The following is a 27,262-nucleotide window of genomic DNA, read 5'->3' on the forward strand; positions in this document are numbered from 1 at the left end:
TGGGTATTTTATTAGTTTTTACTCTGCGCAATCAACAAAGCAGCGTGCATGATAACATGCAGGCATTAAATAGTAGTTATGGATTATTCAGAGGAGCGGGAGCGCTGTGCAAGAAAGAAGAGGGATGGAGGAACTGAGCAGGAGAACAATAAGAGGGAGAAGTGAGCCAATGTGTAAAATGATCCACTTTCTCAGTCCAGCCAACCATAAACAGAAGTGTGGCAACAAATTAGGGACAAAGTGTATGTGTTACTCACTCCATTTAGGGCTCAGGCACAACATAAATGAGTTTTTTTCAGTATGCGATGTGGACTAGTCATGTTGCTAAAGTCAATAATTTTCATAAGGAAGCAAACCGCGTTCACACAAGAAGAGAGACGGCTGTTTCAAATTGGTAATATAATACATTTCTTATGCACCGTCTCTGCGAAAACGTACCTGGTTCATTTAGAAAATAAAGCCCTTTTTCATTTTCGGCGTGCGTCTGCAGTTTGGTTCTGTGGCATTTAGGTCTTTAAACTTTTCATATCATTTCGTCTCAATTCAATACAATAAAAAACAAGGTCACCCAAGGTCGCCGTGTATTGAAAACGATCATGAATCGATCTACCACCATGAGGTTTAAATGAACCTGAGCAACACTATTCTCTGATATTTTATACATTCAATTAAGATGGCATCACAAAGAACAAATAGCTGTTTTTTTTAAAACACAGAAACAAGAAGGAAGAGATGAGTTCTTCTGAGTATGTTTTCTTATTGCACAGTTAGAACTCTCAGTTATTTTTCTTGCATAAAAGGAGGGATTGCACTTGATTTGAGCGTCTCAAAAGGCGCCACTATTGCTCATCCTGAACCCAGGAGGCTACATCGCTGGCAAGGAGTCACGGAGAGCCTTCAATAGACAGAATGTGGGAGAATTCTTCAACCATCTGCATCAGCGATGGAGCTGATTCAGAGAAGACAGCTCCGTCTGGGGACGTTCTGAATCAGTCGTTTCAACAAGATATTTCTGTCGGAATCTGTTCGATTAGAGAAATAACACACGCGATCTGTTGAAGAGCTTCATTTAGTTCTGCTGCTAATTAAATGGACGTTTAAAAAGGTTTGAAATCTTCTCTAAACATGCTGAGTTGATGCATTGTTGTTCTAAATTACATGTAGTTTTAGCTACTATGAGTGAAAAGCAACATGAGATCTGTTTGTAATGTATGTACTTTAATTCAACAGTTCAAATATCAGATGTGAAAGCTGTCTCCCGTTTCCCCCTTTTTCTTTAAGACATCAGATCCGCAGATCTGAGGCCTGCCAGACAGATATCTTCAAACTGAAATTTTTTTTTTCAGCCAGTCCTTTAATTTTGCTGTGTGAATTCAAAGCTGTTTATCTTATCTCGTAACACTGCTTGCAAGTGTGTTTAATGTGTGTCAAAAGAAGCAGAGACCAGACGGGGAGATAAGCGGAGTACCTGTTGGCCACCGGCCTCTCTCTGATCTGGATGGTGCTGAGCTCCTGGTTGTTTGTGCTGGGCAGGCTGAAGCTGCTCTTCTTCCTGTGGCGCCGAGAGCAGCACGAGCCGAGGCCGTGCGGAGACGAGGACAGCGAGGAGGCGCGGGAGCCCGACTTGTTCATCACGGAGATCTCCATGCAGTTGGCCTGGAACGTCTGCTCGTCCACAAACTCGTGGTTCTGGGGAGCAGATTTGGAATCAGCCGCGCTTTAGGAATCCGTCCATCACGCTGACGATTAGCTCGGCCGAATATCGAGTAAAGATGTTTCCCAGTAAAGACTAAACAGACTGAACAGAGTCCACGGCAAAAATTGTTTATTAATTGGAAAATGAATCATCCTGGGAATAGATATATATTGGCCCAGATGTCCACATTAAGTGCCATCTGCGAAAACATTCACAACTGTTATCCCGGTGACAAATGAGCATGACTTGAAGGTCAGGCTCAAAGTGTGCTACAGCACCGCCAGCAGGTGGCAGAGTGACACTGCACGGTGGCCAGCTTTAAATCAGGAGTGTGTTCTTTATACCTTCACCCAGTCACTCTTGCTCCGCTCTCTGCCTCCCATCCATAATGCACGGCATGAGAGGCTGATGTAAACTTCTGAGCCGCAATCTGAATGCAAGATGCCCTTATAGAGCTTTTTCCCAGACAAGAAACGAGCCTTTTACTGAGGGGGGGGGATTGTCCACGAGGAGGAACGCTGATTTATGGCCTGTCTGCGTCTCTGGACTGTAGAGCTGCAAGTGTAAAACTCATGTCACAGCCGAGCATTAAAGCGGCTCTTACATCTCTAAATTATAGATCGTGTAAAATGAACTGCGCTGGTTTGTTTGGAGGAAATAATGCTCCTCGCAACCGGAGCCATGTCGTCTTTAGCATGCTGCTGGCGAGATGACCCGGCGTTCACCATCCCCATTTACAGCTATTTTTATCCCTCGCTGCATGTAAAATAGATTCTACGGTTTGAGCACGGATGGAAAAACTCACTTTGTTTCTATTTGAGACTCACTGGCTTCATTGATGATGGAGCGGCGGTTACAGGAAAGGAAGTTCATCTTATTTGCAGGCAGCTATTTTAAACTGCGAGAAGTCTGCTACCAAGACAGTAAAATGAAGGATCCCTCCAAGCGAGTGTTTGCTGCTGGACACAGCGTTTAGTGTGTAAACAGTTACCGTGGTCTTCTCCAGGCAGTGCAGCAGATGATGGTGTTGGCTCTCAAACGGAGGACTGGCGGGCTTCCCCACGAGGGCCTGTCCCGCCTCTTTGGAGGCCTTGGAGAAACAAAAGAGAAGCAGTGTAGATGAACAGGTTCGCACTCCGCTTGGAGACAGCGTCAGGCAACGGCTAGCAGCCCGGTGATGTAGTGGAGAGAAGGCAAAGCACTGAGGGTTGAAATGTTGATCTGTTGCACGGCAGCCAGGCTACTGACCCTGGTGAGATGGCGATGTGTATTTTTTTTTGGGGGGGGATGCATAGAGACAGAGGCTGATTACAACATGTTTCACTGATAGAACTGCTTTTTGCTTTGTTTTTTTTGTTTTTTTTTTTTTTTGCCTTTTTCTCACGGATTCAGTGAGAAGGACCAGAGGAGTCAAATTTGAACTGAGCTCATTTCAGTGCAACAGCAGCGGCGACACCCAGACACAGATCGAACGGGCCGAACCAAACACAGCACAGGTCCACCACAACACCACACACGGAGATGGAGCTCTGCACGGCTCTGGGATGGAAGGGATGTCGTATTAGTCGGCACTACAACCTGGATGCTCTAGAAGTAACAACACGCACACGCACACACACACACACACACACGCACGTAAGATCAAAAACAGAGTTTAGAGGAGATGCAGGCCGGGCCGACAGCCTCCATGGGCGACCTACTGTCCAGTAGGCCTGTGGTTCCCTCCTTCCCCTCCAAACCCTGTTGGACAGACATGCAGAGCTTGGTCATGAGTCAGTGTGACTGTAATGGGCTGTGTTCCACCAGAAGGCAAGTGTGGCTGCCTGGCCCTCCTGCTGTGTGGACGGAGAGAGTGTCGACGAGGCATGTCAATGCTGCAGCTGAGAGGTGTGATGTAAGAGAGAGAGAGAGAGAGAGAGAGAGAGAGAGAGAGAGAGGACGATCACACTGAAGCACTGGAATGGCAGCAGGCCCGTCCCCTGTGTTACAGCATGAGAAGCAAACTCCCCCTCCCTCCCCTCCCTCCCTCCCTCCCCTGTGTGTGTGTGTGGTGGCATGGCCCCCCCCCCCCCCGAGCAGAGCGGCATGCAAGCATCAGCGAGGCCCCGGTCAGTCAGCCCCCAGGTAGCTGCTTGGCCCCGTTACCTCCTCCAGCGAGTCGATCAGGAGCCCATTTTGTTTGTAGCGCATATAGGCATTAGTGCCTCGAATCTTCGCAGCACGGATTCTAGCGAGGCGAGTTTTCTGTTTGAACAAACAGACCTCTGTTTTAGCCTCTGACAGTTTGTCTGTCACACTAATTGGCTCTGTCTCCCCCTGGCAGCCGCAGTATTTAGTAGGGAGAGGGGTTATGCTTAAATCTACGATTAGGAAATTCTGCCTTTGCAAACACTTTTAGGGAAGAAATGCACATATTGCCATTGAAAAGCTGCTGACACAAAACTCTGAAGATCATTTGTTCAGTCATTGTCATTCCCTCTCTTATTTCTTTCACCCACTGATATATACTCGAGCAGGTTTAGCCCACCCAATACACACATACACAAAAGCACAATAAAAGATTAATATTCTGGGAGATAGTGTTTGCCCTGTCATTCTGTTACGTGCGGATAAGACAGGGGCAGAGGGGTTGGGGGGAAAAAAAAAAGGCAGAGAGAAGCAAAAAAAAGAGGAGCCAGAGGAGGCAGGAAGGAAGGCGGAGTGTCAGTACCCTCTGGGCTCGTCGCTTCTCTGCCCGCTGGCTTTGGTGGTAGATGCGGCTGAAGTTTGACACGATGACAGGGACCGGCAAGGCGATGACCAGCACCCCACTCAGAGAGCATATGGACCCAAACACCTTCCCCACGATTGTTTTTGGCACCATGTCACCGTACCTGAAACACAGAAAGCAGATAGCAGTGAGGAAGCCAAGCAGGAAAAACAAACAAACAAACAAACCCTCCCTGTTAAAGAACCAGGCTGGTTTTAGCATGTTCGGCTGGTTGTGTATTTAATGTTATTTTTAATAGTCTTGAAATAGTCACAATGACCTTGGACGATTTCACAGCTTCAAATAAGAAATCTCACATTTGAAGTGCGTGAGGAATAAATAGGCCTTGTCTGAAGTCTCTCCGTCTTGGCCTACTTTCTGCACGGCGCCATGATGTTCCTCTTCTGAAACCCTGTTTCATATATAATTACACACCTGCTGGCACTCGCTAATGCTTTCACGTCGTGACCAAATGCGCTACATCTCCTCTGCGACCTCTGTTAGCCAAACAGCTTGTGAAAGATACAGGGAGGAGTATCACATCAAGTAAAAGCAAAGGGAGAGGGGGAGCAGTGTGACGCCGAACCCTGGAGAGATCGTTTAAGTCTGTGTGGGCCTGTGTACGTCGGTCCGCCTCCGAGAAGGAGCGCAATTACAGAACGAAGCCAACAATTCAGACTCGATAAAGAGAGGAAAGAGCTCTCTGGAAACTGATCTGAGGGAACAGCAAGACAATTCTTTGTCCGTTTTCACATGCTAAGCAACACTAATCAGAAGTAAAAACTGTTTCCATACAGAAAATACTTCAGAATCCTCAAACCCATGTGTATGTAAAACACTTTTCATCAAGAATCTGCTCATGCAGGTCATATTCGTGAAATCCTTTTGTGATTTTGGCTCTACAGATTTTGACTCCAGCAGCCAGAATGAATGCAGTTTAATAAAAATGTGGGCTTGTTGGAGACTTCTTCTGCATCAGGCACTGTTATTGTCTCGAATCGTGCATGCGCGGTCACTCCCCTCAAATCGCTTCCCTCACAGCAGAACTATTCACCTCAGATTACTTGGTGTCGTGTTCAAATCCTTTTGCCTCTTCCAGAAGCGTTAAGGACTTTTCTCCTAAGTTCCTGCAGCAGCTCTTTAGATGTTGGACAGACGACAGCGAACGTGGCAACAGAAAAGAGAGCAGCAGGACCTAAATGTCAGAGGTTTAGGTAAGACGAGCGCCATCTGTTCTAATCATCCTAAATTTAAGCCTTGATTTTCTGTCTTTCTTTCTTTGTCTCTGTTGTTCAGGGAGCAAGGCAGGCTTGAGCAACAAGTAAAATCCACTGGACAAGTGAAAGCCTCTCAGCAGTTCTTTGAGAAGAAACTACATTACACCACCTTGTTAGAGCTGTATTTTGGAACTGTCCATTCATCTATTCTCTATATCCCATTATCCAATTTAGGAAAAAATAATGGTTCAAGCCCTGAGAGAGACTTATTACTGTCACATTTTTCAAACCTCTGATCTACAGCAGAGCTTAAAAACAAAATCTCAATTTCATGTGTCAACAGTCTGAAAGTGTCACTTGTATTAACGTCAGCGAGGGTGAAGTGACGGCAGATTAAAGTATATTCTAAAAGCCATCAAGCTGACTCGGTCTCCCGTCAGAAAGTCAGACATGTCTTCAGTCAAGGCGAAGCTGCGGTGAAACTATCTTCACGACCTCTCGTTCTTTTTGTCGGCGCACGGCGTCTAGCTCACGAGACAATTCAGCCAAGGCAACCCGGTGAAATTCCCCTCATCCGTCTTCTGCACTCGCTTCATCCGGAGAAAGGGTGAGGAGCGGCTCGGAGCGGCCGTGCTTCAGTTGGTAAAGCGGGTCATCTCCAAATCCCAAGGTTGTCTGCCGTGCTGAAGTGTCCTTGGGCACGGCGCCGAACCCCAAGTCCCTCCCGGTGGTGTGCGAATGCCTTGCACGGCAGCGTGGTGTGTGAGAGCGTGTGTGCAAACGGCGACGCGTGAGAGATCATGTCAGGTACATTCAGACTGCTGAAGCAGGAACGCTATGCCATGTGAGTAAAGCGTTTTTACTGCTCATCATTTATTTACCCGTGATACGCCCTCTACGGGTCGCCAAAGGCTCACCACCAGACCAGACACGCCGCCTCGTCGCGTCTCCGTACAGAAGAGCTGATTATCATTCAACATCATTACATAATGAGGAAGACAATCCTGATTTCTCCAAGGCAATTAACTGAACCAGATGCAAACAGGCACATTCTTCACACAAATCACTGCAACGTGACGTGCGTGTCCACAAATAGCCCCCCTGCTGCACCGCAGGCGCGACCGGAGGATTCACAACATGTATGTTTTCCTCGTCTTCCTAACTTCCTCCTCCGCGCTGCAGAGGCCCGCGAACTCACAGGACTGCAGGTGGGTGAGATGAATGATCTAGACCCTAATGCGCAAATGACCTGAGAAGACCATTACCTCCCGAGAGCAAGATGAATGCAGGTGGGAAGGGACATCAGCATTGCTCAGTGGCTGTGACAGCGGCGCGTCTCTCAGCTGAGGCAGGGTAATGTGAATGTATCGCTACACGGGAGGTTGACTATTTCATAAATGAAGTTGTCTAATGCCCACAGCCGTCTGCTTGAGTCATTAGCTTCAGGTTTCCATCACATTGGGCCCAGCAGCTCAGGCTTTTTTCCTTTTTTTTTTTTTTATTTAAACACAGCTTGGGCGGAAAGATGTAAAAGTGGACATTTTAATATCACGCTTGATGACACTTCATGTACAACAGTTTGCTTTCGACTTGACTGATCTCACACAGATGTCATTAGTTTAACAGTTCATTACGGGTCAGGCCGTTTTCCCACGGAGCCGCAGACCGAGCCTGACGGCAGGTGTCAGTTACGAGTCCTGGATGAACTGCTGAAAGCCTCTTAGGAGATTCATATAAAAATTCAGGACAGTGTTCCCGCGACTGTTTTATTCCAGCGAGGAGGAGTGGCGGGACGCTGGAACGTCGAGTGCGCAACGCATTGTGTTGCGGTCCTTTCAGCGAGCGGCGTCTTTTGAGAGCACAGCGCGGTAGCAGGCAGGTGGAGAGGGGGTGAAAGAAAAAAAAAAAAAAAAAAAGAAGGGAGCAAGCGCACTCTGGAGAGAGGCACTAACAGTGATGGATTGTTCATATGGGGGAAGCTGAGATACACCAAGCTCTGCCTCCCGGATGACGGCAGCGGCAGGAATTAACAGCAGCGACAGATTAAAGTAATGTTCCTGCTTTGTTCTTGTTGTCTCTGAGTACCTGGTACCCACGTCTGCTACCCCGAGCTGACATGGGTGAGACGCCAAGATGGATGGCCAGATTGTTATCCCCACTGCAGAGGAGGAAGAGGAATGTCGGAATGACTGAGTATCAATTCCCCACTTCCACCCACCTGAAACCACGCTGTGCGCCAGTCTTAAAAAACACAGCATTCCGCACAATCGTCCCACTGCAGATGAGAGCGAGTGTGAAAAGGAGGAATGTCAGGCTAAAAGGAATGTTTGAGGCCTGGAGGGGGGGGGGGGGGGGGGGGGGGGGGATGAACGTCCCCGCTTGGTTTGGATAATAGATCCAATCAAACATTTATGAGTCCCTGTATCAACCTGCGTGGCAGAGTTTGTGCAGCTGACCTTAAAACTGGTGCGGTATTCCATCAGGGCGGCCAGACCGAGGCGTGCCTGACCTCACTGACTGGCACCGAGCACCGACACCCAAAAACACACACACACACACACACACACACACACGCAAACACAGGCACGAGAGCTGGTTTCTGTCAGTGCATGAGTGTGTGTGTGTGTGTGCGTGCGTTTGTGAAAAGGCCTTTAATTTGACATCTAGTTAAACCAATCCCCCTCCCTAAAAAAGCAATCTTGTTCCTTGATTGTCTTCCAGAACCTTGTGTCTGAAATCTGACTGCCATCTGGTTAGTGGGAAGTGAGAGAGAGAGAGAGAGAGAGAGAGAGAGAGAGAGAGAGAGAGAGAGAGAGAGAGGGAGTTATCTGGATGACTTTACACACACGTCATTTGTTTACATCTCCTCTCACAGGCAGGGCAAGTTTTCCTTTTTATTTTTAAAATGTAAAATATTTTCAGATGAAATCTATTTAAAAAGCAAATAGCAGAGTAAAAACCGTGCGTGTGTCTGTTTGCACACGAGGATCCACACAAATACAGAGTCTGGATTGCAATCCCAAACTGCTCTTAAGTGAGCACGGGCTCGTGTTACAGGGATCCGAACCAAGTCCCGTCGTCGTCGCACCAAACTCTCATTCCGGTTCAGATCTTTGCCAACAGCTTAGCAATGCTGACAATTAGGATCCACGGAGGACTGTGGCAGATCTCTGAGCTGGGAGGGCTTTGTCAACAGCAGTAAAATCCAATCATCCAGCAGCACCTCTGTCACGCTACTCCTGGCTTCCATTTCTTGGGTTTCGCTGTGAAACGAGCTCCTCGCCTCCTGCGGAAGTGAGTGCGGCAAAAAGTGGCTTTAATAAGAGCAAAAAAAAAAACAAAAAAAAACGGAATGGCGAACGCGGACAGGGCCTCGTCGCGTTGGATCCAACTGTTAAGTGATCAAGGTCAAGGTGTACGAGCGGAGAACAGGCCGGCGATGAAGTCAGTGGAGCCGCCGGACTGTGAGGTGACATCCTATTAAATCCTTTATGGCGAAGATATTAAATCTGTCTTTCATCTGAGCACACTTTGATCTGCAGCACTTTGATATTTCAATGAGAGGCAGTGGAATGAAACTAATTTAATTAATACATTAACGGTTTTGATTCATCAGCTGATTAGAATGGCGGTGAATTAAGCGCGGCGTCCTATCGCGGGCGCCATCGCCGCGCGTTGCTTCGCGGCAATAATTGCAGGAAGAGGCCCGCCATCAGATAATCTGGAATTCAGACGGATTTCAATCTCACCTTCTTCAGTCAACCTCGCGTCCCTCTCAGCCTTCATCTCCCATTATCTGGAGGACGGGACAGTCGGAGGAAAACACCCTCGCTGGAGTTTTCTTAAATCAATCTCAACTTGTTTTGTTCAAACATCTGAACGACGCTGTTTGCTGAGAAAATGTTTGTAGGTCAAGCAGTTTTAGGCTTTTGTACCATTAGCATTCTTTTTTTTTTTTTATCGGAAATGGAGTGTCCTCAGCACGTCTTTGATAATTCTGTGAATGCAGGGTTTTTTTTTTTCCGTGTGACCTTCACTGAACATCCCGTCGCACGCCCACCGCCTCTCGGCGCTTCCTCGGGTAATTCACCGGCTCAGTTTCACAGTTCAGTGGCTCCTGCAGCACAGACGAGCCCTCCAAACCTGTGAGACCAAAACCTGTCAGTTACTCTGAAAACCCCGATACCGTCAGCCACTGTACCAATCCAAAACCCGATAATGACAGAGGGAGGCGTTAAAACCGCGATGGGGGACAACGGCGTGGCGGCAAGGTCGGGAAGTATTAGATACCCTTAAAGTGATGACATCTGCTGCGGGCGTGATGTGAAACGTAAAGCCGCCGCAGAGGATCAAAGGGTGTCAGGGTTGGACAAAACATTTAAATCTTCTCGTGGGACTTCACGTCCAGCCTCTCTGACATTATTCTGCCCAACAGAGAATGGCTTCCATTTTTTTTTTTTTTTTCCCCTCCTAAAGTCATGACAAGGAGCAAATGGAGCAATGCTGCAACAATATGGTTCCCTACCTTCTCACACAAGCCTGAGAGAGCACAATATTCATCCTTGCTGACAGTTAAATAATAGATGTACCAAAAAAAAAAGAAAAAAAAAAAGCAATTTTCTTCCCGAACTCCATCATGCTACGAACTATGAATCCAGAATTTGAAGAAAATGGATCATGCTGCCTGCATGTCATGAAGGCATGCTAACATGAGTGACAAGGAGATATAAATTTTCGGGGATTGTATTTGTGAAGACTGCAAGATTTATGAAGTACCATGGGAGAGGTGGCCAGGGTGATTCTGCTGCAATAGCAAGCCTCGGGAAAAAATCTTTTTAAGTAAAATAAAAAACCCAGGAAAACAAAAAAGTACTGAGTTTTTCTTTTTTGTGCAACAAGTCAATGAATCTGAAAACACAAATGCAAAATAGTTGAGGTAAGCGAAGACAGTAAAGCAGAGGAAAAGACTCTCTGGTGCGCCGTATATTTATATTATTGATGCACCAAATGTACATCTGTTTTCTGTTTCGGTCAGCGTGTTAAAATATTGAGCACATTCTGTATTTATCTGTCTCCGCCACGAACAGACTGTAAAACAGTGCGAACGAAGTCTCCGTAACGCCAGATAGACCGGCAGCATCACCAGGGGCGAGCGCCGTGCACGGAGCAGCAGCAGCACCACTGCAGAGCTGGGAGATGTACGGCGCGGCTTCAAGGAGGTGAAGCACAATAAATGAACATGATCTCTGGGTATGATCCCTAAACTGGAAATATCGTTCCCGACGCTCCGCGCCGCATCCGTGGCTACGGGCCGCCGGCCCAGCATCCAAAACGCTGCTTCTGCCGGGTCTGGACACCGAGGACTGATGGGATTAGAAGTGTGTGGGCTGATAGGGCTCGGCTCCGATGCTATCCCTCAGATATACATCATTATAGAGAGGGGAATCCCACGGGCGCCGGGATTAGCCCGCTAGATTTTCACTGCAGGTGATAAGGGAGAGACGGAGAGGCTGGCAGAACTACACAACATAATGGAGAGATGGGAAAGAAGAGATAGGACGGAGCCAGAGGACTGCGCTCTGCCTCTTGTAATGCGTGCGGTAGGGAAAGCAGAGCGCTGGAGTATGAGCAAATGTGAACAATAGCTACGGGGGGAAGGACAGCGTCGAGATAGGTGGATGGTGCAGGATTCATTTCTACAGCTGGAGGTGGAACTGCAGCAGGATGACGCCAGAACTCCTCCTTTTTTTTTTCAGCGTCTCGCAACCGAGCGGGGGATCCAGATTTGTGAAAGGAAGTGGGCGGAGCTGCAGGTTGACACGTGAAGTTCATGAGGCGGTGTGCGTCTACACGCCGACGGGTGTTAATGCACTGTAAATGAGGTCTTTGTGGCGCGGCGGTGTCAGCGCAGCGTTGATCTCCTGGTTGAACGATCACCCCGGGGTCTGAGGAGCTGCGCACGCCCAATATAGACCAGTGAAATTCCTCTCTTTTAGCCACACAGACACAGATAAACCATATAGAATAATCCCCCACGTATAGCCCCAGCAAAGGCACCTCAGCTCTCTCGCTCACATATCAAACATGTATTCCCTCAGCCCTCCAAATCCCAGCTTAACCCTCACCCCGCAGAACCAGGCGGCTAGTTATCACCGCGGCTTTGACATTAGCATGCACGCCCTCCCTCATTTGGGAGATCTTCTTAAGAGTCAGGGATGATAAAAAGCTTTCCTCTTTACCGCTCTTCCGTTGCTGACTTTGACTCACCCTTCCTCTGCCTGGACCTGGCTGCCTCTAACTATGAGTCGGAGATGAAACGCTTCATTCTCTTTTCTTTCCTTTTTTTTTTTTTTTTTTCCCTCCCCTTTTTTCTATTATCATGCAGTGCTAGCACGGGCCTGCTTGACATTTTTCTTTTCTCGCGCTCTTCTCCAGCCTCTCCGTCTACACCTGCTGACACTTGAGAAACAACTGCTGTCCTACGCAAAAAAAAAAAAAAAAAAAAAAAAAAAAAAAAAAAAAAAGGCGTCCTTCTCCGTTGCGATCGTATGCCCAGTCACCTTTTTCCTTCAGTTCCTTGTCGTCATGATTGCAGCCGACTCCTTGTGGCAATTCCTCCTTTAATTACTGGATGAATGGCTGTTCTGCTTTAATGGAGGTTTTATGAGGGCGTGAGCGTCTGCATGAGCCTGCAAACATGCAAATGCAAGAAGCAACAATTTATGTCTGTCAGGCGGCGAGCCTCCGATCAGTCAGGAGATGATGGAACTAATATAAACATCGCTGCGAGTCTAATTTGTCATTCCGTGTTTAGATTTCAGCCCCTGCTCCTTACATTGCTTCAGAAAAGCCAGGGGCTAAAAATATATTCCCACAACGTCAGTATAATACTTTGATAATGCAATTACACTGCTTCGTGGCTGAATGGGGAGGGCAAAGGCACATGAAAGTGGGGTTGGAAGCATGAAGCTATGGATTATAAGGGAACGTGATAATAAAATGAAATCGTCAGACACTCAAGCGATTATGCTAATGAACTCATCCCGTATTCATCATAGGTTAATCGGCATGCAGGCGAGAGAGCGGTGGCATTTTCTTGAACACAGAAAAGCTTTGATGGAGCAGACAGCGACTTGCCCCACCTCTGGAAAGCGAAGGCCTGAGGCGGGGTTAGAGGTGAAAACTGAATTTCAAAGAGGGGCAATTAATAATAATAATAACAATAATGAAAAAAATAAATGTGTTTTTGCCGTAGTTATAGCAGAGTTAGTTGCATTATTAATTGTGTTGTTCCTGTCTGCGACACAGCGAGGAAAATGGATGCAGAAAAGCACAGTGGAGATGCTGAAGCCGCCCTCTGAAACCTAAAGAACACGAGAGCAGAGACGCAGCTCGTCCCGACTAGGGATGGACCGATATGGAGTTTTTTTTAGGGTCGATGCCGATACTGATTTTTTTCCATCACCCTTAGCCGATGGCCGATTATGGACTGCCAATTTTCTTGAGCCGATATCTGGGGCCAATACTGCTTTTGCTTCCTTAATTTAAATTAAAAAAATGACTACGTTTACATGCAGCTAAAATTCGGGTTCAGGTCATTTTCTGGGTTTCTGAAACATTTGGAAAACACCGTTTACATGCTGTAACAGACAGAGAGTTACCCCATTTACAAGTCAGCGCATTCAATCGGGATATCTCGTTCCAAACCACGGCGCACGTCATGCTGTTCTCAAAGCAAAACAGCTTTGACCGGAGCGGCTTTGTGTTGCCAGATTGGGTGGGGCTTCCGCCAAAGCAAGCTTCTTTTTTGAACACGTTGGATGGGTTGATTAAATGATTATGTGTTTATGACGTGTTTTTTTTTATCATACAAATACGGTTTTAACGTGCATTTTCAACCGAGATGGAGGTTTGGGCTGCTTTCTACGAGTTTCAGATTTCTTTACGGGTTCGATAGACAGATCTGGCAACCTCCTCCACTGGACTGCAGAGGCAGACTGCTGCGGTGTCTCCGTTCTGTAGACAGAACGGTTGTTCTGTTGTACATGATTTTTCTGCAGGCCATACAAATCGCCGACTTTCAGAAGGAAGCATGTGCGACGTGCGCACTCAGAATAACAGTTCGTATCGTGCGTTACGGGAGCCTCACACGGACAAAAGTGTGGTGAGTTTCGCGCCTACTCGTTGCTGGACTCAAAAGACCATGATTCATTGCGGATGGGAGCATGCGCAGAACCAAAAACAATGTCCCTTAACTCGATATCTGTTTACACGGCGGCACTTTCGAGCTTGAAAAGGAGTAACCCAGCGGTCTTTATCGGGTTTTACAAATCTCGAAAATGAGCTTTTCCGGGTTTTGGCGGGTGTTTACATTGCCAAACGCTATTGGGTTATTGCCAACGTTCGAGTTTGAAAAGGGTTTGAAAAGGGTTATTGGCTGCATGTAAACGTACTGAATGACACGATAACAAATATTAAAGGTCTCAAGCTTAAAATATACATTTATTGAATTTAATTTGTTTTTTTTCAACTGTACGCAACATACTTCAAAATGAACAAAAAGTGTTTAATGCTTTTAATTATTCAAATAATGCTTATAAAATAAAATCAAAGAAAGCACCTATTTAGGCATCATTAAAACGAGAAAGAAATCCGCGAATCCACGTGCATATCGGCCAATGCTGATACAAGTAAAAAACTCAAATATCGGCCTGATATAGAGGCTGGACGATGTGTTGGTGTGTTCTAAGTTTTAATGTTGTAGTTCATGGTGTTATTGCTGTAGTTAGTGGTTTTATTCCTGTTATTAGTGGTTTTGTTGCTGCAGTTAGAAGTTTTAATGCTGTAGTTAGCCGTTTAATTGTATTGCATGTTATGTTAGTGTAATTACATGTGCGTTACAGTGTAATGACATGCACGTGAAAGCACAATTACATGCATTTTAAAGCATAATTACATGCGAGTTACAGTGTAATGACATGCATTTTTTAATTCTAAGTACATGCATGTTACAGTGTAATGACATGCATGTGAAAGCCTAATTACATGCTTTTTTAAGTGTAATTACATGCATGTAATGGCATAATTACATGCGCATTACGTGTGTTTTTAAAGTGTAATTACATGCGCGTTACAGAGTAATTACATGCGTTTTAAAGTGTAATTACATGCGAGTTACCGTGTAATGGCATGCGCGTTACAGCATAATTTTGTGTGTTACAGCGTAATTATATGTTTTACAGTGTAATTACATGCGTGTTACAGTGTAATTACATGCGTTTTAAAGTGTAATTACATGTGTGTTACAGCGTAATGGCATGTGCGTTACAGCAAAATTTTGTGTTACAGCGTAATTATGTAATTATATATATTGTAGAGTGTAATTAAATGTGCATTACAATGTAATTACAAATCCGTTTTAAAGCGTAATTACATGCACATTACAGTGCATTACATGCATTTTTAATCGTAATTAAATGCATTTTCAATTGTAATTAAATGCATTTTCAATTATAATTACAAGCGTTACAGCAAAATTTGTGTGTTACAGCATAATTATGTAATTATAAATATTTTGCAGTTTAATTACATGCGTTTTAAAGTGTAATTACATGTGTGTTACAGTTTAATTACATGCGTTTTAAAGTGTGTGCGCGCGTATCGGCCGATGCCGATACAAGTAAAAAAAACTCAAATAACGTCCTGACATATCAGCCGGTCTAGCCTTAGTCCCCAACGCAGAAGATATGAAAGTGACCCCTGTGACCTTTGTTGTCTGGTCAGGTGATGAAGAGGAGAGGAAGAAGAAAAAAAAAAGAAACCCTGGATTAGTGCCTCCGTGCTGGAAAGGGGGAACTGGTCCAGGAGCCTCATCACGCTGACAGCAGATTAGTGCTCCGCCGCGCCAGAGCAGACGGTGCAAGATTAACTTTGATGTGCGATTCCACACAGAGCAGCCGCTGGATATCACCTCCCTCCACCAAATGGCCCCTTAACTCCGAGTTTGCAGCGTGTGCATCCGTGAGTTACAGTATCTAAAAATCTGCTGTTTTATGGGCAGACGACAGTGCCGCCAGATTGTAGGGACACAAATTGGATTCTTGGGGAATTTTTACCCAACGTTAAAGAGATATTCACGTCGCTTTTAAGAGATATGTACGCCCACTAGAAATAATTCCTTGAGGCCTGTGAATCACGGTTTTCAGCGTCAACTAGTATTTAGTCGTTTCTATTAAAGGCACATTTCGCCAGCCTCACAGATGTGCCAGTTTGTGGATGAAGAGGAGTTTGTAAAAACAGTTGCATAATGTCTACTGTGGATCTCGAGGAGCTTTTTCCAAGGATAAACCCTGATTATGTCGCTGTGGTGCAATCAGGGACGGCAGACTCTGAATCTGTGAGACAAAGCCTGGTAGTTTGGAGTTGGAACGAAACATGAGTCTGACGAGGAGGAAAGATGCTTTGAAGTGACATTCGGGGTGGAAATTAGAAAACTTGTCACAAGTCTTGTAATTGGAAATAAAAAATACATTAATTAAACTGTTTGAACTATTAAATGTTATTTTAAAGAAAAGAAAAATGGAAAATGCCGATCTGTATTTACTGAGGTTGATGTCTTGACCAAAAGGAATCCAACTTCCAACTATAGAGGACCAACGGAAGAAGAAAGATTCCCATTATTATCCCGAAGATAGTTTTACAAATCTCAGCATACATAGCTGAGTCTGCATTTCAAATCATTTGGTTCTGACAGCAACTAAAGAGTTAAAGTTGAACGCATCAGAAAAGCTTGCAAAGGTGCATGCAGTCGGTTTATTTACCTCCACTATTTCCAATTGCTGAGAGAGCCCAACGAGTCGCAATTTCACACAACTTGATCTGGAGCCTGCACCGGAGGAGCGGTGCCACCAGCAAATGTGCTTATTTAACACTTCCTCCACCTCGCGGCACAAGCAGTACTTCAGCTGGGTTTCTTTTCAAACATTCGAGCGCAGGAGATGTCACAAATGACCGGCGCAGTGCTGCTTGGTTCTGGTGGCATGAAACACCAGCAACAGTTACCAGCCTCCCACCTCGTTTTGTTTATTTTAGCGGATGACAAACAGCTGCAGGGTGCATTACTGCCACCTCCTAATCTGACAAAAAAAAAAAACTCCTCTCTGCCTACGAAGAGGCTTCTTTTTCACACAAATACTGTGGGAGCCGTCAGTCACGGCTTGACAATCAGGCCGTTCAGTGTAACTACATCAGTTAGCTTTAAATCACTCATACAGCGTGAAGGTTACGCTGAAGGTTACAGCCTGATTTTTTTTTAAACCTAACGCTGTAGGGCGGTCTCTCTCTCTCACCTCGTATTTCTATGCCTCATTTGCCAATCAATGATAAGACAAGCGACATTAACGCTCATTCATCCAGTACACTGAGAGGAGGCTGTCGAGGAACCAGATAAACAGTATTTAGGGTTGAGATTTACAGGAATCGCCGCCAACATTATCTCAACCTTTAACCCCCCGCCCCGAATCCATCCATCAATCAATATCCGTTCAAGTTTATCCAAAGTCAGAGTGCACCCCGGACAGGTCATCCCCCGGCAAACAGAGACACACACACACACACAAGCACACGCCTAGTTTAGTATTCAGAGGAAACACAGGGATCAACACTTTCAGTTCTTGCAAGCTACAAATGAAAACACAAAAATAAAAAAGTACACACATTCAGAGCTGAAGTAAATAAGAAGATGAGGTAATACTGAGGGTGTGGATGAAAAGGAAAAGTCTCAAGATAATACACACACACGGGAGATTCAATTTTTCTTATATTCAACACCAGAAAACTTCTGCAATTTGTTTGAGCTGCAACTTTAAATCGTCTATATCAGCTCTTTACACCCAACAGCTGCAGCTCCTCGTGTATTCAGGTTTGCTTCCTGAACACACACACACACACACACACACACACACACACACACACACACACATTCAGTGTAGTAAATGCTTTGTACAGGATACTGTAAGCAGATACACAACTCAGGACAGAAATGGCCTCGTGGTTTGTCGCACGAGCGACGCCTTTTTAAATTCCTCAGCGAGCGTCTTTGAAACAAACATAAAGGTACAAATTCCAGCCGTTAAAAAAAAAAAAAAGACAGCTGCAAGTTCAAAGGGACACTTCAAACCTCGCAGTGAAACTGAGGGGAATAGCGGAGGAGGTTGGAAGGAGACAGAAAGAGTGGCGAAGCGTAAAAATGTAGCGAGCGCTGTGCTCTCTCAGAGAGCGTGGACGGGAGCCAGGCCCGCCACAGCAGTGAGCCCAGATAACGGCGACGAGTTGTGGGGAAGCGCCGGGAAGAGCCGCGGCTCCTCCGGCAGCTGCCAACCGGCCTGTGGGGCAGAGTGAAGCCATATCTGCCATCGCAGCCCCCCCCCCCCACACACACACACACACACACACACCCACATCTCACACGTTGGGACATCATTACTTTTCCCATTTCTCTCCACGAGACTTCTCCTGTCAAGTCAAAGGAATGACACAAGAAATAATAACTGAAGGCCACGGCCAGAACAACAACAACACAACCAAAAGGTCATTTTGCCGCTGAAAATTGGTCTTGCATTCACACAATCTATCAGTCATCAAGAGGTTTATTGCTGTGTGTGCTTTCACGGCGGGGCCGACTGCAGCCTGGATTAAACCGACCCCGGGCCACTATGTGCTTAATGACACAACTCCCATTATTTAGAACTTCAACATCTTGGTGGCGGCAGAGGACGGGCCTCCTGATGAATAATGATGTTGAGGCTCTGAGGACAGGCGCGGCGAGAGAGCGACTCCGGCCCCGCCGCCACAATCGAACGTAAGCGTTAGCAATCGCGACTGAATGAAGGTTATTCATTTTAATCACACTACAGCACGCCCTTCCTCCCACTATCCCGGGGGTTGCTATATTTAAGCGCTTTTTCATTTTCTTCGCCTTTTTTTTTTTTTTTTTTTTTTTGGTCTTGGCTGATGGCAAGGCAATTGCTTTTGTGGGATGTCTGCCCTTGAAGAATCAGACAACAGAAGGAGATATTTATACATACTGTAGATGAAGCGCGAGCGCGCACTGTACCCGTGTTCCGCTTTGACTCCGCGGTGTTAGCAAATCACAGCGCACACATCGCACCCCCCTCACGTGCCTCTCGCTTTTGTTTCTCTCGCTCTCTCTCTCTTTTTTTTTTTAATGTTTCCCATCGAAAACATGTGATGTGGGTTTTGTACCTGCGCTCTAAGATTAGCTGCGTGTCCTGAGGGAGAGAGAAACACTCACAACACTCGGCTCACATTTTTCCCGTTCATTTGCCTGCTTTCTAATTGGACTTCTCCATCTGTCGAGGTCTACAAATCGTCTTGTGGGGACTCTCCTGCTAAAACATCCTATCAAACACACAAACACGTTGGGGACTCGCTTCTTGGAACTCCGCCATACTCTTATGTGCACACGTGTGTGTGTGTGTGTGCGTTCAGTGTGTGGGCGCATGCACCTGTGTGGCGTATAATCAGAAGTCCGACAGCATGCAGCCTGGAGATGAGCAGATATACGGCACGCGCCGAACTCTGATTTGAAGCCGGCAGAATTGGCTGCTTGGGAAATTAATCTATCCGCCGCAGAACAGATCCGTCTGCAGCGAGCGGCACGCTTTAGCAGGAATAATTTCACAAAATGACAATGCTGATGGGTGTGCAAAATAGCGTCAGAGGTATCGACTGTGCGTCACGTGCGCATCTAATAACCGCTCCTCCACTGCAATCCCTAAAGATGTTGAGCAAACAGAACGAGAACGTGAAGGGAAGGAAAAAAAAAACAATCCAAACTTTGAGGATTTATTTTTCCCGATCCTCACCGGGAGTTGTTAATGATATGGGAAATTGTGTTCCTCACGCTTGTCACTCTCTACATCCCATTGACTGGGAGTTGAACACTCAGGAGTGAGCAGTGGGACGTGTGACAGTGTATTTGTGGTGATGATTACAGCCCATTAACTTTGATGGATGCCGTCGCAGAGAGAAGACGATGGGAGCTGGAACCGCGGCGGCGCCGCTTGTTTTCCGACGCGTACACGTGTCCACAGAATCGCGGAGAAGCGAACTGTGGGAAGGTCCAAGCGAAATTGATTTTTTTTTTTTTTTTTTTTTTTTTTTTTTCCCGAGACGGCCCCACCTTTGCAGGTGCCTGAACGTCACGTTATGCTCAGGCTCAACCCCCCCGTGACCTCCGGAGGACAGCCAGATCAGAAGCATCCACAGCCGACGCATCATGAATGTAAATGGTGTGTGTGTGTGTGTGTGTGTGTGTGTTTCCATGCATGTAAGATTGACTCTGTTTGTGCTGGTAAATGAGACTGAGCTGGATCCAAAATTAATTGCGGTGTCAGGCTGTATTAATGTTAGCTGTCCGGGCAGCTTTCTTTGCTTGTCTCTGCCTTCTGGCCTTTGTCAAACCAGGACTCACTGTGTTTGTTTATGGCCGTTCGTGTGACGATGAGGCCATGTATGCCAGAAATCTGACTCTTAAGCTTCTCTACAGGGGATTAGGGGACAATTGGCTAAGGGGACGAATACAAATAATAATCGGCTGTTTACGGTTTGCCTCTAATGCCGTGAAAGAGAAGTGAAAATCCTCACATAGGGAAGCAGTTGGGGGGCTCGTCTGCAGGACACCCGCAGCGAGACATCCTCTGAGTGGAGCTGAACCTGCTCTACAGAGACACCTTGGCAAAAAGCAACAATCTCCAGTCTCACTCCCATCCACTTAGAAATCACGCTTTGAAAATGTTTCCATTTCTTATTCAGTGAAATCCAACCACATCACAGAGCACTGACGAAATGGGATTAGGATTTGTGCCGTTTCTTTCGTTCTTTCTTTCTTTCTTTCTTTCTTTTTTTAACTTACCGGTACGACTTTGATGTTTACCTGGTCTGAAATTGTTAGTTTTTATCCCAATTTACTCTTTGGTGAACGCAGACACTTTGCAAACACTTAGAAAAAAATATCACATGAGCTCAAAACGATGAAAAGAAAGTTTCAGCAAATTTTGACAAATTCAAAACTGTAGTCGGAATAGATCTGCCAGGAGATCTGATCTCTAACTCAAATGAAAAACAGCAGTCAGAAGCTAATTCTTCGGAGGCTCTTTCACTGGTTGAATGTTTCTGTTTATAAGGATAAATGTAAACTTTTTCATATTTTCTCTGTTTGAACTGGAGCCTGATCTCTCATGTAAATGATGGTAAATTCAATCCACAAATCATTGTAAAACTTAAACACGGTGCAATATCATGACTGGGACCTTTCGCCGGACATGACTCGGAGGTAAATGTCCCATGTGAAGCTACAAAACACCAACAGCAAACAGGCCTGACCTGCCGGCGACCCCCGCGCGGCGCCGTGGCGGGGGTCACAGATGGCTCGGGCGTCCTGCTTCGCTGCTTCCAGCGAAGCCGAGCACAAAGATTAATGGCTTCATAAAATGTGAATCAATCAACATGAAACCCTGGGAAACTTTTTAAAAGCATTTTTTTTTTTTTTTTTCCCAGAGAACGTCGCTCGTGATGGCGAAACATCCTCCTCTGCCAGGACGCTTTGCGATGTTTATCAGTGAAAGTCACATTAAGCCAAACTTTATAAGCCGTTTGAATAACGGCATCATGAAACAACAACAAATCACTGATAAACACCGTACAGCCGACTTGAGGCGGATCTGAATTTAAACAACGTTGCCTCGAGCCAATCAGCTATCCGAGCGTTAGCATGCTGCTCCCAGCAGGCCGTGCTTCTGTCTTCATGTAACATACCGGCCTGCTGGGGCAGCACTGCTCCCTCACACTGAGACTGTTCTGGGTTTGAATCTGCCGTCCTGCGCGCCGCGTACACTCTGTCCTTGAAAAGCCGTGTGAGTTTGTGTTTTTTCACAGATACGCCGACTCCTTTCCACGCTGTTACGTTAAATGATGAACGTGAGCGAGTGTAGGTGTGTAATCATCTTTCCGCGGGAGCCATATGACGGACTGGTAATCTGTAATTTAATTTCACAGCATGCATTCATCTTTGAGTATTCTGGGAAGAAATCATGATTAAGAAAGAATACGTGAAGAGTAGAAACTGATTATTTCTGATAAAATGCAATGTAAAAGCAATTAAACGGTATTTAATAGTAAAGACTTTTTATAATTATAAAATAAGCCAAAGTGCAAAAACTATAACTGTTGGAAGCTTAAATGAAACTTTTGAGCAAATGTGCTTTACCAGCAATGAATCCTGACAGCCGTCGACGACAGGATTTCTGTCATTCAAAGTGAAATTACTGCTTGGTGTGTGCATTCAGCGAGTAATTGTTAGTTTAGAGTTAATGGCCTAAGTTCCACTCTTAAAGCGTAAGAGTTGGCAGCTCTTGCTTTACTCAGGATTCGAAATACTTCTATTTGTTATGTCCAGTCAGCAGGGGAAGCTTTAATCACTATGCGGGTAAAGTATTTTATCCCCCACTGCGATAAAACTAATTCAGGAGAGGTGGCAACATGTGGAGCGGAGAGCAGCGGCGGGGGTAAATTACACCCTGTCTGACCAGCCTCCTGGACTCCAGTCAGCAGCGGGAAGACGGATGAATGCTGACATACCAACATTTACTAACATGCCTGAATGAAGCCGCTGCGCCTTTTGAAGGTTTTTTTTTTCTTTTTTGAAAACTGCTATTCTTCTATATTGGCATTATATTTTGTAGTATTTGCTGTTTTTTGAGTAATATTTACTAATAATAAAAGTGCACAACATTGCACCAGTGAGCAGCTGGAAGCGCCTGTGTTTGAGACCGATTTGATTCTTTATGAGTGTTTCTGGGTGTTTTCCAGTTGGTTCATACTTTGTCGCTCAGTGTTTTCTGTGAGATTTTGACTCTTTCTCTTGTTCCAGGCTCCAGACGTCCCCTCCTCCTGTCTGATTGCTTTTCCCTGTCCGGACGTCTTTCGCCTGAGTCTGATCGTCTTCACCTGGTGGATCTGGTTTATACTGGCTGCCTTCTGTCCGGCTATCTGTGTTCTCGTGCCGCAGTGTTCCCGAGTCGCCGTGTCTCTTGTGGTTGAATCTCTGTGATTTTGTGAACTTTGTTTTTTTTTTTTTCTTTTCAAATAAAATGGACTCTTTTGTCATCAACAGTAGTGATTTTGAGTCCAGCTCTCCCAAGCCAAACCTCTGGGTAACTCCAATAGTCTAGAAACGTGTATTTGAGGTTAACTCATCTCTCTGAAATCACCCGGAGTTGTGAATGAGAGCGAGAGTGTGTGTGTGTGTGTGTGTGTGTGTCAGAGTGTTTCTTCTCACAGTTCCAAAACATGCATTTCAGACTAATTGGCGCATCTAAAAGTCTGAAAATGTCTTTCTGCCGTTCCTGTGATGTGTGATGGGATTGGCTGCAACCTCCTGCGCCCATGAGTCGGATAAAGCAGTATTTAAGTCAACGGATGAGGATTTTCTCCTTCTGACTTAATTGGAATTACATCTCAAGACATTTTGCGGGTCAGATCCAAACTCCCATCTCCTGAGGGCACCAGGTTTGAAGTCAGAGGAGCGCTGACAACTCATGCAAGTCATGCTCCTGGAACCATGAATGTCAGTATAAAAGGGCATTAAAATCCATCTATAGCTATTGTGATATTTCAGTCTGGTCGATAGGTGCTAGATTGAATGACAGATCCGCTTTGTCATTCATGAGGCCGTGAGGTTTTTAATGCGGAAACCTGGAAGGAAAAAAGAAAAAAAAAAAGCCTGCTTCATCACGGCGGGACGGTAAATTATGCTGATATACAGACAAAAGGCAGACAGTGATATGTGCTGCCTTCCACCTGTCATGTAACCGGCTCTGGATTTACAGTGGGTGGGCACAATAAAATCATCATCGCCGCTCGCCTTTGTGAAGATTTAACGGCGGATTCTGTGACTGCGACTGAGTGAGGTGTTCATTTAACAATGTGTGAATTTATAAGACCCGAGTCTGTCGCGATTTAATTGTATAACTGTACTGTGTGATTGAAATGTTGATAAGAAGGATCAACACATTTCCCAATTTCCTCGCAGAAAGATTATAGCAAAAAAAAAAAGAAGGAAAGAAGAGGAAAACAATAAAATGTTTTACAAGCTGGAAGATAGTGGAAAGCTGTTTGGAGTAGTTTATATGACATCTGTTTACTGCGCTCTCTGCCAATACAGAGGGGTCATTCACAGTTTCTATTAAAAATACAGACATTCGGACATTATCTTATCATTTATACAGGAATCCTGCACTTCCAGCTGAAGATGTTTGAAGGACTGCACCTGACATGAAATAATGGCGCTATAGGACCACCGCTTAAAGTCCCATCAGTCAGTGTGAGGCTGCACGGAGACGGTTAAACAAGCGGGGGATGTGAACGCCATGGCGGCGACGCACCTGTACCTGAGAACTGCGTTTGAGGGGAAGGAGGAAAATATGGCCCCGGGAGCCCATGCCCTGTTTAGTTTCTGTTTGACCAAATGGCCTACATTAGGTGATATATTTGGCTATTTATAGAAGCTGGGGCAGGCAGGAAACAGCTGCCATGTGTCAGGGTGACAGGCTGACATCCCTCATCGCAGCAGGACCTCCCTGCCAGGCAGACAGGAGGAAGCTCTTTATACCTAAACTGAAATGGGACAGAGCCTCTTATCATTCCTCCTGCATACAGAAGCTAATAATCCATGGAGCCTGTGGCAAAGACTCAACAATGAAACTGGGTTAACAGTGGCTGGTGCGGCCAGTTCGATTCAAAGCACTCGTGTGCTTTACACAGCTCTCACTTCTTTCTGTTTTTTTTTTTTTTTTTTTTTTGTTTTTCTTGTTCCCACAGCGAACGCTGCGGTTTTCACTCGAGTGGTACCGGTATTGATCAAGAGAAATCTTTTATTGCACCATCCAGGTGCTGTAAACTGGCACAACGTTTTTCAGCCTCACAATGAAATAAAAAAGGAGGAAATATACGGCGAGAGTAAAACAAGGGTGTAATCTGACAAACGACCTGAATCAATATTCACGACGGAGCCGTGAATTCGCCCCGTGTTGGGGCATTATGAATGGCTGTAAGCAAAGTTTCAATTAATGCGTCAGCATCAAAGTTTCGCCGCTCTCCCCGAAAGTGATGACAAGCCGCACCTTCTGTTTGCCTTCACAACATGAAGGTCTGTATTGATTTCAAGGCTCTGCAAAGCACACGAGACGCCGCGCGGCGTTAACACAACACGTCATTACGGGATGAAAGTCTGTCGCCGCGGAAATGAATGCATGCTCCGCGGCATTTAAAAGTAGCTGCTATAAAAACCAGGCTAACTGTCAGGGTAATGGATTCCTCTCATTTCGCCCCGGTTGGTGTTTAGCCGAGAGACTTTAAAATCAGCGCAAGGTTTCCTTCAAAAAAAAACCTTATCTGCAGTGAAATCCCGTTCCTCCTCAGACGAGGTGTCGGAGAGGCACAAGTTGCATCAGTCTTTGAATTCTGCCGTTTGGGCTGCGTTCGCTCGGCAGACTGATGATTGCTGTTAGCTGTAATCTCTGAATCTCTGCTGATCACAGATGTTGGCTTGTTGGCTGAGGGGTGTTTTGATAAAGAGACAAATGTCAGGGGGGGGGGGGGGGGGGGGGGAGGAGGGATACTCGCACACTGGCATTATAAAAGCTGGCACCGATTCAACATATTGTGTTTGCTATGCTGTCCAATGCGCTGCTCCTCGCCGAGGTGATGGGCGGGGCTTAGGGCACCCTCCCCCTCGCCCGGCTCGTCCTGCGTCTTGCCCCGCAAAGCCGCTCCTGGAGGTCAGGAAGCGGGCAGAGGCGTGGGGTTTGGCTCCTGGAAACCGTGTAAATAACACGTGTTGCTCCGTGTCGACCGCGGCGACAGCGGCGTCTAAAAATAAAGGGACAACTGTTTCTGCCTCGGTCCTCTCATTACATGCCGGAGCGGGGAGCGCTGCGACGCTCGCACGGGCAAGGCAGACGTTAAAAATGTTCCAGACCATCATGAGAACAAACGCAGCTTTGTACTCTGCATGCTGATTAGCTCAACAGATACAAAAAACCAGTAGAAAGCTGTTGACTGGCCGGTGCTGGATGCTGCAACTTTTGACAGCGACTTTCCTCGGCTGGTAATTAGTTAGATGACCTTACAGCAAAGCGCAGGCCATCAAATTTTAAGCGAGTGAGTGGAAGTCACTATCTTCTCTCCAGGAAACTTTTAATGGTCATTCTTGAACTGCTTATAAAAGAAAACATCAGCTGAACTGAAAGGATCAGAATAGCAGAAAAACGCTGCAGCCAGTGTTTACGGAGCACTGAACCCGGCATTACCATCACGGCTGAACCGATGTTGTTGACTTTAGCCATAAACAAGGAGAGCTTGAGCTCAATTGTGAGATAAATGGTGACTCTGAGTGGCCATCGTAACGATGGGAAGAGAAAAAGCGGAGGAAATGGCCTTCAGGATCTGTGTGTCTGAGCACCGTGTAAAACATCCAGTTTGTGTTGCAACAAAATGTGAGTAATTAGTTCAGTGATCAGAGCAAAAACTGTTTTCCTCAACATGTATTCTTAATAAGCTACCTAACAGCAACATACCAAGGTCTTCATCGATTTGTGAAAGCAGCCAGGTTGTTTTGATGCCAGAACCGAGAAAAAGAGTCACGATGTGAAGCTGAGCTGAAGGGAAACTGCAACATTTGTGGAGAAGAACCTGTCCTTAACGACGCAAACGGTTCAAATTAAGCTACAAACTGAGTTCATGCTTTGAAGAAGGCACCAATGCATCTGTTACATGGCTGTCAAACATAAGGCGCATGGGCCAACGCTGGTCTGTAAGTGGCTCTAATCCGGGCCGCCAAACCATCCAGCAAAGTTTCAGATTTTTTTTTAACAAATTTCTTATGAGTAGCGGACACAACTTGACACTGAGACCCGAGCTGAGATAGTTTACAGAAACTGCATATTGCAACAGCCTTTTTTTGGTGTTTCACTGTATTTTGAGCCAGAAGGTTTCATTAAAATTGCCTTTATGTTGAGACTAATTTTCTGCAGTAATTGTTTGATTTTGTGAAAATATTGACATTTTCATCATGTATATTCTGAGCCACAACAAAGAAAAATTAGCGGTCGTTACGGCTCTATTGTGCTGTTTCCGCTGGCGGTATCGACTCTGCTCTAACTACAGTAGTTGTTTTGGGAGCAAAACTGCCGTGACGTCACAGTCAGAGCGACTAAACCCGAACACAATCAGAAGCAGCAGCTGGTCTTCAATTGAGCGTTAGTTGCTCTTAAGTTCTTTAAGGTCTGACGGTGAAGATGCAGTTTTTCGACGAGCTGCTGATAAACTCGCTCGTTGCGAGAGGAACCGTCCAGCTCTCTCTGAACCCGCTCATCGGCAACAACGCGAGGAAGGTTTGTTCCTCCTCAAAGAACAGCAGCCTGTACTTTCTGACTGCCTTTTAAAAAGAAGAAAAAAAATGAATATTGTGCTGCTATTGATGATGCTGTGACGATTCTCTAAATCAATCAGGGTCTGCAT

General features: G+C 45.8%; 1 protein-coding gene across 1 annotated transcript in view; it reads right to left on the minus strand.

The window, feature by feature from the left end:
* Positions 1-27,262, minus strand: part of LOC115392602 (potassium voltage-gated channel subfamily D member 2-like) — a 40,209-nt gene that overhangs the window by 2,223 nt on the left and 10,724 nt on the right. The window contains exons 3-6 of the mRNA XM_030097311.1: positions 4,407-4,569; positions 3,842-3,940; positions 2,688-2,786; positions 1,469-1,689 (exon numbers count right to left, since the gene is read on the minus strand). Of these exons, the coding sequence (XP_029953171.1) occupies positions 1,469-1,689; positions 2,688-2,786; positions 3,842-3,940; positions 4,407-4,569 (582 nt within the window). The remainder of the gene's footprint in view (positions 1-1,468; positions 1,690-2,687; positions 2,787-3,841; positions 3,941-4,406; positions 4,570-27,262) is intronic.

Source organism: Salarias fasciatus, chromosome 7 (genome assembly GCF_902148845.1).
Source record: "Salarias fasciatus chromosome 7, fSalaFa1.1, whole genome shotgun sequence".
Taxonomy (NCBI): domain Eukaryota; kingdom Metazoa; phylum Chordata; class Actinopteri; order Blenniiformes; family Blenniidae; genus Salarias; species Salarias fasciatus.